This window comes from Elephas maximus, chromosome 24, assembly GCF_024166365.1.
Source record: "Elephas maximus indicus isolate mEleMax1 chromosome 24, mEleMax1 primary haplotype, whole genome shotgun sequence".
Classification (NCBI taxonomy): Eukaryota; Metazoa; Chordata; class Mammalia; order Proboscidea; family Elephantidae; genus Elephas; species Elephas maximus.
The window spans coordinates 19424453-19443886 of NC_064842.1; the positions used below are offsets into that span (position 1 = coordinate 19424453).

Consider the following 19434-nt stretch of genomic DNA (forward strand, 5'->3'; position numbering starts at 1 on the left):
GAGAGGTACCCCTAGTGATGTATTACAGTCAGCTCTTATCTGTTCACAAAAGCCAATTATCAAATTTCAGGAATTTTGCAAGCTGCTTCTTAAACTATTGGTATCTTGAAAATCGGGCATGATGGCAAGTTTTACACCATGGAAATTAGAAAACGCTTACAAATAAGGGCTGGTTTTTTTTTTTTTTTTAATTTTCATTCAAATATTGTGTTGTTAAATAAACACTTGCCAGCACACTCCTGGATACAACATGTTCACAGGTTAGAAAACTCCATATTCTATCAATTCTCTTCAAATTGATTCATAGGTCCAATGTAATTTGAACGAAAATTCCAAAATGCTTTTTACAGAAATTGACATACTGATTCTAAAATTTATATGGAAATACAAAGGACTTACTGCAGCCAAAACAATATTTTAAAAGAATAAAAAAGTTGGAAGACTTACATTACCTGAGATTTACTAAAATTATTAGTGTGTTAGACAAATGAATCAGTGGACCGTAATAGATAATCCAGAAACTGACGCACACACATACGTAATCCATTGATTTTCAACAAAGGTGCCAATGAAATTCAATGGAGGAAAGAAAATTCTTTGCAAGAAATGATAGGAACATAAACATCAAAAACTTTCACCTCCAACTTAAAAAAATCCCACTTCCTTTTCCTCCAGGGAACACAATTATTTCCCACCATCCATTACAGTTAAGTGGGACAAAAAAGATAGATCACAGATAAACATGCCTTAAGCAGAACACAAAAAGTATAATCATAAAAGAAAAAAATGATAAATTTGAGCTATTGAAAATTTAAAACAATAAAAAAACTGAAAAGGCAAGCCATGGACTGAGAGGAAATATTCATAGTAATATATATCTAACAAAGATGTGTATCCAGAATATAAAATGAATTCTTACAAATCAAGAAAAAGATTTTAAAGATTTAAAATGAACAAAAGACTTGAATAGACACTTCACAAAGAAGACATACAGATGGTCAACAGCATATGAAAAAGTGTTGAACATAATTAATCATCACTGTTTTCGGATGCTGTCGAGTTGATTTCAACTACCTGAACCTGAGTGACAGAGAACTGCCCCATAGGATTTTACTGGCTGTAATCTTTACGGGAGCAGGACGCCAGGACTTTCTCACACAGAGCCACGGGTTGGGTTTGAACCAGCAAACTCTGGGTTAGCAGCTGAGTGCTTAACTGTTGCACCACCAGGGCTCCTCATTAATCATTAGGAAAATGAAAATTAAAACCACAATGACATACTGTCTCGTATTCACTAGAATACCAAAGACAAAATACTGACAACACTACTTAATGCTGGTAAGGATGGGGAACAACAAGGACACTAATATCCTGTTAGGAGTGTAAAATGGTTTTGATAGATTCTTACAGTGATGGCACCTCCCAACACTCACCCTCTTGTGTAGTTCCAATGAGGGAGCAGCAATGTGACACAATATTCTCACACTGATGTTCCTCTTGGAACCTGAAGACCCTATGTTCTAAAGAAGCCAAAGATGAATGATGATGCCAGGAGAGAAGCCCAGCCATTCCTGCTGTGCCAGCTGTGCCCAGTCTCCAGATGATCCATGATATGAGTGAGCAAGCAGAACTGGTATACAACCCACAGAACTGTGAAGAACAAGAAACTGTTGTTGCTTTAAGACACTAAGTTTTGCAGTGGTTTGTTACACAGAAATGTAACTGTGCCTAGAAGTGGGGTGCTGCTATAACAAAAGCTGAAATCATTTGGCAATGGCTTTGGGCCCAGCAGAGTGGAAAGGCTGGCAAAGCAGTTAGGAGGATGTGAGCCAAAGCTAAAGGAAAGGTGAACAACCATTAGTGCAGGATAGAAAGATGGTGAGGACACTGTTATTCAAGCTTGGAAAAAGGGTGATGTGTGTGTAGATGTGAAACACTTGGCAAAACTGTTCCTGCAGTAACTTGGAAGAAAGAAAATGTACCTGAAGAACTTGTGGGTCTGGCTAAGACAATTTCCAGGAAGAATATTAAAAATGCCAATTGGCTTCTTTTAGCTACATATTGTAAGGTACAAGAAGACTGAAATTAGCCAAAAAGGAAAAGAATTTAGAAGAGATATAGAAGAGTCAAGACTTGATGATTTGAAAATAGAATTGTTTCACATTTTTCATCTCTTCGGCTATAAAAAGAATCTCAAATTATAAACGGCCTCTGAGTAAAGATCAAATCAATCATTTGGCTACAAGATCTTTTGTTAAGATCTCAGACTAATACCAGTTGGTACCTAAAAGTCTTCTCTGCTGGATAAATAACCTACAAGAATCTTAATCAAGAATCAGTAGTCAGATGATCAAAGGAAGTCTATCTTAAAAAGAATTAGGGATGTGGCTTTTGGCATACGGAGTGAAATCAAATAAGATTCTTGGAAAACCCATGAAGTATGTAGAGATTTATATTAATGAAATCACTGCCAGCTTGGACTAAAAGAGGTTGAGACAGTTCAAAAGAAAAACAGGCCTTTGAGTTCCCAACTTTCTATGAGCCATTAAGGTTTGTTAAACAGCAATCGCTTACCGGAAAAAAAAAAAAAAAATAGTACAACTCCTTGCAAGTTTGTTTACAGCTTCTTATCAAATCAAACATATAACTATCCTATGACCCAGCAATTAAACTCTTAATAAAAACATAGGTCTCAAAAAAATGTGCATGAAAATGTTCGCAGAGGCTTTACTCATTATAGCCAAATGGGGAAAACCCAAATGTCTATCAAAGGGAGAACAGATGAAAGAATTACAGGATATTCATACAATGGAATACTACTCGGCCATGAAAAAAGATGTTAATAAACAGGACAACATGGGTGAATCTCAAAAATAGTTTGTGAAACAAAGGAGTTTCCATTTAACTGAAATTCATGAGAAGGTAAAACTATTCAATGGTGATAAAAATCAAAACAAAGGTTGCTTCTGGTGAGGGTTAAGGAGCTTGACTGAAAGGGGCACACGAGAACTTTCTAGGGTAATGCAAATGGTGCCCTGACCTGCAACTCTGCATTTTTAAAAAATTTTGTTGTTGTTGAGAATACACACAGCAAAACATACATTAATTCAACCGTTTTTACAGTTAAGTGACATTCATTACATTTTTTGAGTTGTGTAACCATCCCACCATTCTTTTCTGAGTTGTTCCTTCCTCAATAACATATACTCACTGTCCGCTAAGGTTCCTACCTAATTTTTTGAGTTGGTTAAGTCACTCTGGACTCTTAGTTTCTTTAAAAATTCAGCAACTCCCATACGGGAAGGCCTGAAAACCGTGACCCCAAAAGATGGCTCCAGGGACATACAGGTTTGCTTTTCAGGCCCCAAATGTAATAGTTTCGAGGTTAGACTATGGTAGGGGTGATGCTGTAGACAGATGCCCAGTAAAGTTATTAACTGATCTGGGAGCTAGAATAAATCAGATTGGAGGAAGTAATGATAAAGCACTATAACACTGAATTAAGAAGTCAGGGTCTAATCTGAGTTCTCCCTAACAATCTTTGGTAAGTTATTTTCCCAATTGGGGCCTGATTCTTCGTTTATAAAATGAGGTTAGATTATTTAATATCTCTAATATCAAGAAAAGTGTACGTCGGGGTTATACCCTTTCACCATACCGATTCAATGTGTATGCTAAGCAAATAATACAAGAAGCTGGACTATATGAAAAAGAATGGGGCATTAGGATCGGAGGAAGACTCATTAACAACCTGCGTTATGCAGATGACACAACCTTGCTTGCTGAAAGGGAAAAGGACTTGAAGCACTTACTGATGAAGATCAAAGACCACAGCCTTCAGTATGGATTACACCTCAACATAAAGAAAACAAAAATCCTTACAACTGGACTAATAAGCAACATCATGATAAATGGAGAAAAAGACTGAAGTTGTCAAGGATTTCATTTTACTTGGATTCGCAATCAACACCCATGGAAGCAAGCAGTAGAGAAAGCAAATGATGTATTGCAATGGGCAAATGAGCTGCAAAAGACCTCTTTAAAGTGTTAAAAAGCAAAGATGTCACTCTGAGGACTAAAGTGTGCCTGACTCAAGCCATGGTGTTTTCAACTGTGTCATATGCACGTGAAAGCTGGACAATGAGTAGGGAAGACTGAAAAAGAATTAATGCTTCTGAATTATGGTGATGATAAAGAATACTGACACCCCAACACAGCTAGCATTAATCCAAAAAACATAAAATAATAAATGTTGGAGAGGTTGTGGAGAGACTTGATAATACACTGCTGGTGGGAATGTAAAATGGTACAACCACTTTGGAAATCAATTTGGCGCTTCCTTAAAAAGCAAGAAATAGAAGTACCATATGATCCAGCAATTTCACTCCTTGGAATGTATCTTAGAGAAGAGCCTTTACACAAACAGATATATATGCACACCCATGTTCACTGCAGCACTGTTCACAACTGCAAAAGCATGGAAACAGCCTAGGTGTCTATCAACGGACTAATGGATAAATTACGGTATACTCACACAGTGGAATACTACAAAACAATAAAGAATGAGGAATCCGGAAAACATCTCATAACACGGATGAACCTGGAAGGCACTATGCTGAGTGAAATTAGTCTGTCACAAAAGAACAAATACTGCATGAGACCACTATTTTAAGAACTCGGGAAAAGATTCTTTGATGGTTACGAGGGTGAGGATGGAGGAAATAGGATATTCACTAACTAGATAGTAGGTAAGAATTACCTTAGGTGAAGTGAAGGACAACACACAATACAGGGGAAGTCAGCATAACTGGGCTAAACCAAAAGCTAAGAAGTTTCCTGAATACAACCAAACACTCTGAGGGACAGAGTAGTACGGGCAGGGGTCTAGGGACCACGGTTTCGGGGACATCCAGGTCAACTGGCATAACAAAGTGTATTAAGAAAATGTTCTGCATCCCACTTTGGTGAGTAGCATCTGGGGTCCTAAAAGCTAGCAAGCAGCCATCTAAGATGCATCAATTAGTCCCAACCCACCTGGAGCAAAGGAGAATGAAGAACACCAAAGACACAAGGAAAATATTAGCCCAAGAGACAGTAAGGGCCACATAAACCAGAGACTCCATCAGCCTGAGACCAGAACTAGATGGCGTCTGGCTACCACCAATGACCGCCCTGACAGGGAACACAACACAGAGTCCCTGATGGAGCAGGAGAAAAGTGGGGTGCAGAATTCAAATTCTAGTAAAAGACCAGACTTAATGGTCTGACTGAGACTTGGAGGACCCCTGAAGACATGGCCCCTGGACATTAGCCTAGAACTGAAACCATTCCTGAAGCCACCTTTTCAGGCAAAGATTTGACTGGAGTATAAGACATAAAATGATACTCGTGAAAAGAGTGCTTAAGTAGATACATGAGACTAATTGGGCAGCTCCTGTCCAGGGACGAGTTGAGAAGGCAAAAAGGGACAGGAGCTGACTGAATGGACAAAGGACATCTGGGGTAGAAAGAAGGAGTATGGTGTCACATTACAGGGACAGCAACTAGGGTCACATAACAATGTTCGCATAAATTTTTGTATGAGAAACTAACTAGAACTGTAAACTTTCACTTAAAGCACACAAAAAAGAATACTGAACATACCATGCGTTGCCAAAATAACAAATCCGTCTTGGAAGAAGTATAGCCAGAACGCTCCTTAGAAGCAAGGATGGTGAGACTATGTCTCACATATTTTGGACACGTTATCAAGAGGGACCAATCCCTGGAGAAGAACATCATGCTTGGTGGAGGGTCAGTGAAAAAGAGCACGACCCTCAACGAGATGGACTGACACACTGGCTGCAGCAATGGGCTCAAGCATAACAAGGACTGTGACGATGGCGCAGGACCGGGCAGTGTTTCATTCTGTTTTACACGGGGTCGCTATGAGTTGGAACTGACTCAACGGCACCTAACAACAGCAACAACATACCTACCAATTTTAACATTCTATGGATCTTTGAAAACATTCCCTACAAATTTAATATGTGGGGTCAATAAGGCTCAGACCACCTTCTGCCTTCCCTAATAAGCAACTAAGTCATCTCCATGGTATCCATGCATCCATTAGACTGGCAGGGCTCTCAAACTTTTATGTTCATAGGACTCACCTGAGGATGTTGCTAAAATGAAGATTCTGAATTCAGTAGGCTAAGGAGCTCTGGTGGTGCAATGGTTAAGGGCTTGGTTGCTAACCGAAAGGTTGGCGGTTCGAACCTACCAGCTGCTTTGTGGGATAAAAGACCCAGTGATCTGCTCTTATAATGAATTCAGCCTAGGAAACCCTATGGGGCAGTTCTACTCTGTCATAAAGGGTCACTATGAGTTAGAATAGACTCGATGGCACACAACAAAACAAACAGCAGGTTTGTGGCGGTGGGACAAGGATTATGTGTACCTCACAAATTCCTAAGTAATGCTGCTGCTGCTGGTTCAACAAACACACTTTGATTAGCGCGGCAATAGACGTTTATGGTCCTGATTCGAAACTTATGTTGTACAAGCCCTGAGGGAAGTGATAATGGCCAGGTAGCTAAGCATCCCTGCGAGGAGCTCTTTGAAACAGCAGCTCATTTTCTCCTTTACACTTTTCATAATTTTTGTGGTATCTTGATGCTGCCACTGCAACCATCTGCCAGGAGTCAGAAAGCCGAGAAGCTATTTTAAATCCTATTTATAGTTTTTGATTTCTTCCCCCATTTTCTTTTTCTGGTCCTTTAACTTTGGTCTAGTTTTCCTATCCTACCTGGGATTCAAGAACTGGGAAGGTAAACACATGCCTGTGTGTACAGGTTAGCAGAACTAATTTCTGCTAAATTAGTAAGAAGACTCTTATTAATAAGTAAGAGGAAAAAATTCCAGATGGAAGCTAAAAATTAGCAAAAGAGAAATCTTAGTGGCTAAGAAGTAGAAGTCTCTTAGACATTTATATTTTTAAAGTGAAAGGTTCAGGTTATTAATAAAATAGTTATTTGGCTTTTTTCTACCCACTGCAAAGTAATTAATCAAATTACCATTTAAAACTGTACTAACTCTAAAGTTGCCAATTCTGGAAAGGTCATTTGTACAAGAGAAAGAAATACAACCCCATATTTTATGCCATATGAATAATCAGAAAACAAAAATGAATCAAGAGTGAATACAGTGGGACAGCAAGTCGGCGGCCATCAATTAGTGTCTATTCCTCATCTGAAGAACTTTTAGGATAAAATTTAATTTACCTCCGATAAAGCTGAAGAAAAGTGATTGCAGTTTTTATGCATCAAATGATATGCATTGCCTTTGTATTCTTTTCCCAGTTCTTCTACAATTTTTTCTATGTCATCTTCTAGGAAGTCCGTGCTCCCTAAAACAACAGCTTCTCTTAAAAAAAAAAAAAGAAAAAAGGAACACAGCTATGTGAGACTTAGGTATTTATAGGCATATTTAAGACTTGCTTATTTCCAAGAATATTACGATAGATGTAACACAGCAAGGTCAATGTAGTAAGACTAAAAGTAAATGAGATGCTTTTTTCATTTCAATTATTTTAGTTCCTACCTTTCTGGGGGGAAAAGCTATTAAGTACACTATTTTTGGTAACATCACAGTTATTTTCACAACAACTGCATTGGTAGTTATATTATCAGGTAACCAGAGCAAATACTCCTGTTTAATTACACTCACCATCAAAGGGCTGACCATATTCTCACGTAGAAATAATACTTTTAAGTTACCTGCCCCTGTGCTACAGGAAGATAAAACTGTCAGACTTGACTGACCTTTTTTTTTTTTTTTAAAGCATTATCAAGAAGGCAATTACCTTGGAAATCTAATAGACATTGCTCAATAGAAAATGCAGTTTTAGCTAGATACAAGTTAGGTATCCAAGGATGCTGAAAATACTTAAAAAATCCTTTTCTGTAGTAGTTTTGCCAAAGGGGAGACCTAAGGAGTGGATTCAGGATGAAATTATGGCACTCCAGTGTATAAATCTCTGAAATTAGTGGTAGGCTAAGAGAACCATGAATTAAATGCTAAAAATGTGTAGCCCTTTATTGAATTCAATGGTACAACCTCATTTCACTATTAATTTTTCACATGGCAAGCTTTTAACTATTATAGGCCCAAAAGTTTCTTTAAAGCTTGTTGAAATGGATTCTGAATATCAATTTAAATTCAAACCTTTATTAAGGAAATTTTATTATTAGCATTCAGATTTTGACTGCTGTTTTCTACTGATAAGGCTCTAGAATATACTCATATCCACACATTTTAAGTTTACCCATAGTTGTATCTTAACAATGGTCTTTAGACTAATTAACAATTTATCTTGAATTTATTAACAGTGTCCTTTTCATTATAAAAACAAAGAGATTTTTAATAATAGCAGGCTATAATAAAACTTTCCTTCCTCTCCCCTCAAATAGGAGATTTGGGAGGTGGGGAAGTTATTTGATACAAGCCTTCTACAGAAGAACCTGAGTTACACAAAGGTAAAACATTTTATAAGTAGACAGAATAACTTACATGGGTCTTGAATAAAAGCAAAAGACTAGGTTATTTCAATCTTTTCCTTTTTTTTTTTTTGGCTGATTTGCATCTTTACACTACAACTTAGACTTTATTTTAAAATACCAGTGTCAACAACTAAGCCAAAGTTAAAGAAGCATTTCAACGTGTTAAGATTTTAAGCTACAGAATGAATTCTGTCTGCCTGAAAATAAGCTTTGGCATCTAAGACAGTGTAATCCCTACTTACTTAAATTTAAATGTTTCTCCTAGTTCAGAAGCATTTCCTGGGGAAATTTCAAATATTCCAGAAAAAGGGTAAGGATGGCCACCATAAGCAAATTCTGAAAAGAGAAAACTCATGATTTTTAGTTATGTATCACATAAAATTTAACCAGAATACTAAATTAGCTTTAATAAATGATGAGGATAGTAATATCACCTAAATATTTTTCAGTTTATAAAAATGCGTTCACAAATATCTCACTTAGCTATTACTAGCATACAGTTGATGCAAAATACCTGAAACTCAAATACTGAAAGGCACCTGATGGTAATCCTGACTGCTATATTTACTATGGTTATACTGGCAATAGGAGAGTGACTAACACTCAAAGGTGAATACAGTCTCTCCGCAAACCTACGGCAAACTAGGTGGTGGTCAGTTTTGCCACTTTAGTGATCTAATTTCAAACTCATACTTTCCTGGAAAAATTGTCTAATAGCAGTTGAGTTTTCATGGCACCTGGCATGAAAACTCTTGGATTATCTCTGAGTAAGGATGAATCATTAGCAAACTTGGAAAACTGAATTAAATTCCCCTCATTCAAGAAAAACTGAGCTACCAAATTAACACATACATCCACCCACACACAGACGCAAACTCCCCAACAGCAAATCTTTCAGCTCCAAACCAAAAACCAAATCTGTTGCCACTGAGTTGATTCAGATTCATAGTGACCCTACCGGATAGAGTAGAACTGCCCCATAGGGTTTCCAAGGAGCAGCTGGTGGATTCAAACCTCCGACCTTTCGGTTAGCAGCCAAAACCTTAACCAACGCACCACCAGGACTCCATCTTTCAGCTAGGAGGGAACTATCTGTACTACTTTCCTTGTGACAAGCATTTCTAAGGTTCACTGAAGGTATGCCCGTGCTCGTCAGACACAAACTCTCAACCAGAACAGAAAGAGAATGCTCCCACATCAGGAAAGAGCTAAAATTCTGGTTAACTCACTTAGATGTTGAACTGGCTAGGTATTAGTGGACACTTTAACGAATTCGAACATTTGTTTAAATTAATCTCACCACTTAGGATTTATTAAATATAATCTTAAAAGGTCTTAGGGTAAAACATGAAAAAGAACAAGGCAGATACTAAGTTTACTTTTGATTCTGGCACCTCAGAAAAAAGAAATGATGTAGATAAGAAATTTTTTAAAAATTCTTTAAATTTTATTAATCAAAAGAAAGTGTTTAGCATTCAATTTTGAAGTAGAGCCTTTACTTTTTAATGATTGGACTTTATAAAATATTGCAGATAGGTTAGATACAAGATTAACATTCTAATTTTTAACTTTCTCAATTATCATAAGAAAAGCCATAGACCTATTTATTCCTTTATTCAAGTAACACTCACTTTGAGGGATATATTTGGCCCTAGTTTTGCTATAGGGTCCCTATGAGTCGGAAATGACTCGACAGCAACGTGTTTTTGTTTTTTGGTTTTAGTTTTGCTAAGCTTACATGGATATGTAAGCAGTATGGCTTTCTGTAGGTTTGTGCCTCGGTTTACTCATCTGAAAAACGGAAAAAATGCCACAGGCCCTTGTCTACCTTATAGCATGGTTGTGTGGTTCAAAACACAGTTTAAACATGTCTGATGTCACTTAAAAAACTGTAACACATTACACAAATTTAAATAAAAAAGGAATACATGAAAAGCTTGAGCAAAAGCCCAATCAAACAAGAGAGAAAACCCACAGACTAAAACCCTACCCATAGCAATACTCCAACCACTGAAATTTTCAGTGAGAGCCCCTCAGCTTCTTGGGATTACCTGGTAGATGTAGCTTTTTCACGTAAAATTGAGCTTAATAGGCAGCTATTTATAGTCAACATTTAATACGGTGAACTGCACTTAAAAGCAGTTAATGTGGAATATAACAAATGAATATTATAAACAAACATACTGACATACTTCAGTATCGAATTTTATGCAAATAGCATACACCTTCCACCTTTGTTTGCCACCTGCGCCCTCCCCCTGCAAGGTACTTTCATAGGCGCTGCTGTGTCAATTTTTTTTACATGTTGCTGTAAAAAAATGAGTGCAGCGCACTTATGAAAATACCTCAGGAGGGGAGGGCACAGTTGGCAAGCATAGAAGGCATGTGTTGTTTGTGTAGAAATATGGTAAAAGGACTGCTTAGCGGAAGCAAACAGAGGCATTTCTGCTACAGAGTATGTTTATGATTCAAACTTATTATCACAACCCTAACGTGATATCCATATACAGACCATTACTGGTTACAACTTCATCAGGATTAGATTTTCTTGCACCAAGTGTGAAAACTAGCACAAAGAAAAAAGCTGTTGAAAACACAGCTGCTTGGTTTGAGTAGCTCATGTCTTGTTTATCATAACAAAGGGTAATAAAGGTAATAAAAATGAAAAGGGTCGAGTTAATGACAAGGCCATCTTTCTTGAGCAAAAAGCTAGATCAAAGACTAGATTTGCTCATTGATATTTTTAGACTTTATAAATATACGCTTACAGCTTTATAAAAACAAATTTATTACTGAAATTCCCTCAGGAAATTGGCATTTCAACTTTGACACTCTCTAGCACCAAGCCTTTTTCCAACCAAAGTGCAAGGTTTTTAAGGAACTCAAGTATGTATTAGAGCAAAACAAACTGTCATGGCATAACAATTTTAAAAGGATAATATTTAAGACATAGTATTGAAAATAAAAGATAGCTAAATGAATATGTACCCTGGTACTTTGGGTACTTTCTCCCCAAATACAAACTATTTTGGGCATTTTTCCCAAACACAGTACACCTACTCCTCACTTATCGACTATCCCATTATCTAACACATCACATTTACAACAGCAGTGTACTATCTGACTATTTTGTGTGTTACTGAGGTGGTGGGCATGGCGGTAACAGCTGTGGAGTATCTCCTCCCTCAAGGAGGGTCTCTGGGCTGCCTTCAGGAAGCTGGGCCACTGCCCCGCACCCTTCACTCCCTCCTGCTGGTGGGGGCACTCTGTCCAGCAACCACGTGGGGCTGGCCTCCTCTATGGCCCTGGCCTCTGGGCAGATGCACAGGCAGCACTGAGCCGGGGGTGCCTGTCTGAATTCCCAGTTCTGTGCAGCCTGAGGCCCTGCAACTCAAAACTGCTGTGGGTGGGAAGGGAGGAAACAAAGAGGCGTCTGAGAGGGTTGTTTGGAAAAAATGCCTGAGAGGTTAATGACATCCCGAAGTGAGCCAACTGGGCCTGAGGCCTCCGCCTCAGTGAGACTAGGTGCACAGCTAGGCTCCCAATGCCCTTGCGGGAAACCCAGAGCCTTTGTGACTTGCCAGTCTCACAGGGCAAAGCAGGCTCTGGGATCACGAACACAGGGCTTGCAGGGGTGGGAGTGGGGCCCTGGAGATGGCTCCGCAAGGGAAGCTCTGACCTAGCACAGGAGGAAGGTATAGTGATTAAGCTGCGGGCCCTCCAGTCACACAGCCCAGCTTCATTCCCTCCAATCCTCCTTTTCAGCAGAGGAACAATCTATAACTGTACAGTGATGCGCACATCAGTAAATCTTAGTTGTTATTATTTCTATGACATTTTCTAAATTAAAAAAAAAAAAAAACCCAGACAAATAGATGGTCTGAAAACCGAAAAAAAGATCCTCTATTTTCATGTAAAGCCAATTTTCACATAACAACCAGGTCTTTGAGATCTAATAATGTAGATAAGTGAGGAGTGGGTGTATAAACAAATATGGGAATATTATCTTCTACTTTAGAAAGTATTTTATTATAACATATGGGAGTAGTAAGAAAAGATATAGTCATGATTTTTCAATTCCTTCAAAGGGCAAAATCTTCAGAAAGTATATTTAGACTTTGTGTACACGTACCTCTTCCATATACTTCAATTCCTGAATGAAAAACTCCAATTCCAATGGATGAGGTGTATTCGTTCATCCAGTACTAAGGAAAAAAAAAAGAGAGAAGGGATTCAAAATACCTGTTCACACAGAACTCAACTCCATATTACAGGAACTGGCTACTCCCCAAATTTCACTGCCATTTAGGCATTTTCAAACCTATTTCTTGGTATTTTCTATTACAGCTCTGAAACTCCCCTATAAGGAATCATTGGGTCCTATCTCTGACTGCTTGTGCCACACACCCTACTGAATGCCTTTCTGGGTCAAAAAGAATGGCTCAATTAGCATAGAAACACATTATCAAAGGCTTAAATTGTAAGCCATAAAACCTAAACCTGGTTAGATGGAAAAATAATTGACTGAATTCAAAGTCTGATAATGACAACATAAGAATAAATACTGTGATGCACAAAGGTTAGAACAATCTTCTTACTCCTGGAAAAGATGGTATTAGAAGTGGTTCTTTAGGAACAAATGGGATTTTCCCCAGAAAGAAAAAGGATTTTTCTTTTTTGGGGGGCGGGGGGGGGGTTGCGCTAGGCAGGAGGAAGAGGATGTACACAGGCAATGTGATATAAAATTATGGGAGGTGACTAAAAGCAGGTAAAAGGATAAACTGGAAGGAATTAAACCTAGAAGGAAGTAAACTAGTTAACAACTCATTAAACAAACACATAGGTAACACTTAGCAGTCTTGTAAACCTATTATATTTCTCCTACGTTACCCAAAAACCAAAACCCACCGCGTCGAGTCGATTCCAACTCATAGCGACCCTAGAGAACAGAGTGGAACTGCCCCATAGAGTTTCCAAGGAGTGCCTGGCGGATTTGAACTGCCGACCTCTCGATTAGCAGCCGTAGCATTTAACCATTACACCTCCAGGGTTTCCTCTCCAACGTTAGAGGGTGGATAATTTGTCTTTACTTTTCTAGGTCTACTCAAGTCTTAACCTTGGCTCCAGACCCCTAGCCAGTTCCTCCAGGGTTCAAACTTCCCAGGCCTGGAAAAATGGACATTCTCATACGTAACTGCAGGAAGCATAAACGGTCAGGTAGCTTTTTTTCTAAAGTTTACCTGAAAGAAAATTTAAACAATAATAAACACAAAATATTTGAAAAAGAACACAGGACTGTCCCATCCAGGCATCAATACACTCACTAAAAAATACTGTATGGTACTGTTGGTACAGTATGGTATTGCTGCAGGAACAGATCAATGGAACAGAACAGAAATTCTGGAACACAGCCTTGCACATACAGTCATGTGTCGCATAATGTCCCCTTGGGCAACATTTGACTGCATATACACCTGTGACCTCAGCCTTCGTAAAGCCTATTATTTTAAAAACTTAAGGTGCATACAGTGGTTCATAAAAACAAACAGGTACTGTTTTGTGACATGCATCAAAGCATCATTATTATTATTATAGTATTATGTTAAAGGTGTTTTAGTGTTATCTGGAAGTGTTTACTGTTTTTTATGCACCGAAAAGTATACTATATAGTGTATACTAGAAAAAAATTTGACTATGGAACAGGCTGCTTGGCCATGACATGAACAAGACCTATGCCGTTGTTCTCTCTTCTAAACTTTTTTTTTTTTTTGTGCTTTAAGTGCAAGTTTACAAATCAAGTCAGTCTCTCATACAAAAATTTATATACACCTTGCTATATACTCCTAGTGGCTCTCCCCCTAATGAGACAGCACACTCCTTCCCTCCACTCTCTATTTTTGTGTCCATTCGGCCAGCTTCTGACCCCCTCTGCCCTCTCATCTCTCCTCCAGACAGGAGCTGCCCACATAGTCTCAAGTGTCTACTTGATCCAAGGAGCTCACTCTTCACCAGTATCATTTTCTATCCCATAGTTCAGTCCAATCCCTGTCTGAAGAGTTGGCTTTGGGAATGGTTCCTGATCTTGGGCTAAAAGAAGGTCTGGGGACCATAACCTCTGGGGTCCTTCTAGTTTCAGTCAGACCATTAAGTCTGGTCTTTTTATGAGAATTTGGGGTCTGCATCCCACTGCTCTCCTGCTCCCTCAGGGGTTCTCTGCTGTGTTCCCTGTCAGGGCAGTCATCGGTTGTAGCGAGGCACCATCCAGTTCTTCTGGTCTCAGGCTGATGTAGTCTCTGGTTTATGCGGCCCTTTCTGTCTCCTGGGCTCATAATTACCTTGTGTCTTTAGCATTCTTCAAGCTCCTTTGCTCCAGGTGGGCTGAGGCCAGTTGATGCATCTTAGATGGCCACTTGCTAGTGTTTAAGACCCCAGACGTGAGTCTCCAAAGTAGTATGCAGACTGTTAATAGATTTTATTATGCCAACTGACTTGGATGTCCCCTGAAACCATGGTTCCCAAACCCCTGTCAACCCTGCTACACTGGCCTTCAAAGTGTTCAGTCTAAACTTATTCTTGACTGATCAGTTCCTTTTTTCCTTGTTAAATTTTTATTAATGACTAATGTCCTTTTCAGACTGTGGAAAACAAATGATATGATCAAAGACTTATGACCACCGAAAACACCCCAGACCAGTCACTCTCAGGCAGATGAGATAATACCTTGGGACTATGACCACAGAAACCACCCAAAGGGGGCCAGTCACCCCCTGGGCAGATGAGATAATACACCTTGGGACCATGATCACCAGAACTACCCCAGGTGTGAATGACATTCCACAAATTCCTGAAGCCCATGATTTTGCGCTGCAAAGCTTTCAGCCAGTCTCCAGTTGGGAGAGACGGGCTTTGGAGGAGATCATTCCCCTGTCTCCTGTATATCAATATACAATAAAGCTCTTGCTACTCACCTTGCCTGTCTCAGGAACTGGCTATTTGTGGCAGGCAGCTCTGACCCTCGAAATTGCGGTAACAACTACCTGATGTTAGATATGAACTGTACCTAACTATTCTGACTTATGAACAAATTAAAGACAGACTTAGGAATAGAGCTCGTTAATAACCCGGGGACTGCCTGTACATAACATGGTGTTTGCACAACGTTCGAATCACATAACGTCCTATTTCACAGAATGTACTGTGGATGTTAAGCAATGCGTGACTGTAAGAATTGGTGTATGATAAAGGTGGTACTTAGAGTAAGCAATTAAAATATGTTGACAAAATTGATTATGCATAAAAATAAATTTCACATATCTACAAAATTCCAAAGTGCCTAAAAAGAAACACATACTGGAAGAAAATAAAATAGATTAAAAGACATTTTAGATGGGAAAGCCAACCTAAGCAAAGTAAAATCTAGTAATTTACAGAGGAAAACATCAATAGATATCCTACATAAATATTTACAAGTTTTTATTACATAAACTGTACGTTGTTGCTACTGATGTATGCTGTCCAGTTGATTCCAACTCGCAGTGACCCTATAGTAGGACAGAGTAGAGCTACCCCATAGGATTTCCTAGGCTGTAATCTCCAGGTTTAAACCTAAGAGCTTGTTTGAACTGTCAACCCAAGTGCTTAACCATTGCGCTACCAGGACTCCTTGCATAAAACTATATAAATGAGATAAAAAGGTAAGCAACACAGAGAGAAAAAAATTGTACTACACGTAGCAAAGATTAGTATGAGAATCCAAGTGTCCCTTGCTATCTGAATCTACTTGGTTCCTGATTTCTGGATGGCCAGAATTTGGATGGCAAGTTAAGAAAGTGAGGGATACCTTTTTATCTGTATCAATTTGATTTAGGGCAGAGAGTAGTGAAAGTACAGGTAGCAAGGAAATCCATTAAAACATTTATCCAATTCTTATTTATTCCAAAATCTGGGCAGCAGAAGTTCATACAGCAAAGGATACCTGTATATAAAAAATATTCAGTAAGAAAAATAACCTTCATAGACAAGCGAGCAATCATAGAAGAAATTACAGTGGCCAACAAATATGTAACACTAATAAACAGGAAATACGAATTAAAACAATGGGCTACCATTCTTTTATTATCTATCATATTGGGAAATATTAAGGATACTGATAATATTTTGAGTTGGAAAGGGTATGAGGAAGACACTGTGGAAATGTAAATCAAGTATAGCTACTTAGCCATTTCATCTCTTGGAATGTACTCAATAGAAATACTTGTACATATGCAAGACGTGTTCCAGCATGTTAACTGCAGTTTTCTACTTTATAGAAAAACTGGAAACAGTTTAAGTATCATTAGACGAATGGTTAAATAATTATAAAACCTTATTATGAACTATCATACAGCTACTGAAAAGAATGAGGTAACTCCATACATACGGACATAACAAGATATCTAAGACACATTATGGGAGAAAGATGCAGCAATCTGCTTCCATAAAGATTACAGCCTTGGAACTCTATGGGGCAGTTTTATTCTGTCCTTTAGGGTCACCATGAGTTAGAATGGGCTTGATGGCAATGGCTTTTTTGGTTTAAGATGCATTAAGGAAAAAGACCAAGACCTAATATCTGTAGCATGATCACATATTGGTAAATGCCATATACACATATATGCATACTGTCCTAGAGTAAAACGCTCAGACTGTTAAAGTGAACCAAAGAGATTTATTAAAAGCATAAGAAACATTGGAATGGAGAGACATTAGCCCATCTGAAGGACTCTTAAGGGGTGGCTATTTTACAAGGATAAATATAGGCCAGACGCAGGAACTAACAATAAAAAATATTCTGGTTGGCTAGCTAACATAAGCTCTTCTGACTGGCTACTTTCAGTAAATCATTAAGGACATACCCAGGCAAGTTCTCTGTGTAAAGCACCTTTTTGCAAACTAGTTACTCTATTTTCAACCACATTCTTCCTGAGGGCAAGATGCCCTTCCCTTTGTTTACCCACCAACAGTCATGAGTCACCTTCTCAGAAACAGAAGCAGAGCCTGGCACAAAATGGAGGCTGCTGGCTTTAAATCAGTTCTCTACTTTGGTCAAGAGCCTTGATTTTAGGGCTCCTGCACATAACCTCGTGGGTAAACTCATTTTCCTACAATCACATTCCTAACCCCTACCCATATTTGCTACAAGTGGCTTTGGGGCAAAGGCCAAGCCAGTTAAAAAAGATAATTGCTAGGGCGCCAGGGTCTATTGGTTCCACCCAGCCAGAGTCCATATGCTTATGACTGGGAAGAAGACAAAGTTACATTCTTGTGAACGCAGAAGCAGGAGCTTGTAGCAAAATGGAGTTGCACCTACTTCTAGGCCCCAAACCCATTGCCATGGAGTCAATTCTGACTTATAGCGACCATACAGGACAGAGTAGAACCGCCCCACAGAGTTTCCAAGGAGTGGCTGGTGGATTCGAACTGCCTACCCTTTGGTTAGCTGAGTTCTTTAATCACTATGCCATCAGGGCTCCACTTCGTCACCCTAAATATGCCAGGTACCTCTTTTTTGAAGCTCTTATTCAATACATACATAAAAATTCCTTTTCTGTGTGTGTGATTACATGCTAAATATGGAAAAACAAAACAAAACCAACAACAACAACAAAAAAAAACTCTGCAGGCATAGAGATCAAACTGTTAACAGTTTGGGGAAGGAAGTATATTTGGCTGGGGTGAGAGTGAAGGAGTATAAAGGAATATATTTACTTTTAACTCCACATATTTCAGGATTGTTTTTCTAAATTTTAAAAAATTTTACTATAGTGTTTGGTAAGGAATTTGGCCTCCTTCAAAAAAAAAAAATTTTTTTTTTTTTTTTTAAAAGAGGTATGGCTTTGTTCCAGTCTCCTGTGAGGTAAGCTCTAAAAGCCTCTGGCTTAGTGTGATAGGAGTGTCTTTGCTATTCGTGGTGGGCTGACATTTGATAATTTATGCTAATAAGATGACTCAAGGTGGAGCTGGCCACACAGGATAAGTCTTAGGGGAGGAAGAAAGGGTGAGGCTTCGGGTCACCCAGTATCAGCCTACTGAGGCACTGAGTTCAACCACGTGGACAATCGATCAATCATGCTCAATCAATCATGCCTATGTAATGAAGCCTCAATAAAAGCTGTGGAGGAGAAACCTCCTAGGTTGGCAATATTCCCTGTGTTCTGCCACATATCCATGCTGGGAGGGTACAGTGTGAGGACAAGGGTTGGAACCCTCCCAGATTCTGCTGTATGTTTCTTCCCTTGGCTGATTTTAATGTTTCTTTTCCCCATAATAAGAAGCCTTGGTGGCACAGTGGTAAAAATGCTTGGTTGCTAACTGAAAGGTCTGTGGTTTGAACCTACCAGCCACTCCATGGGAGAAAGATTTGGCAGTCTGCTTCCATAAAGATTACAGTCTTAGGGCAGTTGTGGGGCAGCTCTACCCTGTCCTACAGGGTTGCTATGAGTCGGAATTGACTCAACGGCAATGGGTTTTCAGTGGTTTTTTTTTTCCCTGTAATAAATGTAACTGTGAGCATGATAGGTTTCAGTGAGTTCCTGTGAGCCTTTCTAATGAACTATCAAACACAAGGGTGGTTTGGGGAAAGCCCCAAACTTGCAGTTGGTGTTAGAAGTGAGGGTGGTTGTGTGTGGACTCTTCCCTATAGCTTTGTAGCTGAACCCTAACTCTCCGTAGTTGGGAATTAGGGTTCAGAAGTCTTGGCCAGACTGGAAGATTACACCCTTAACTTTGAAGTATGGCCAACTCCAGCTCCAGGCAGCCGGTATTACTTTAATAATTAGGAAAAAAAAAAAAAAACCCAAAAAACCCAGCGCTGTCAAGTCAAAAAAAGTTATTTTAAAGTAAGATACTATACTTT

General features: G+C 38.9%; 1 protein-coding gene across 1 annotated transcript in view; it reads right to left on the reverse strand.

Annotated features, from left to right (window-relative positions):
- The window catches only part of DESI2 (desumoylating isopeptidase 2), an 86041-nt gene that overhangs the window by 23855 nt on the left and 42752 nt on the right, over positions 1–19434 (reverse strand). The window contains exons 2-4 of the mRNA XM_049868588.1: positions 12673–12745; positions 8783–8876; positions 7263–7404 (exon numbers count right to left, since the gene is read on the reverse strand). Coding sequence (XP_049724545.1) covers positions 7263–7404; positions 8783–8876; positions 12673–12745 — 309 coding nt within the window. The remainder of the gene's footprint in view (positions 1–7262; positions 7405–8782; positions 8877–12672; positions 12746–19434) is intronic.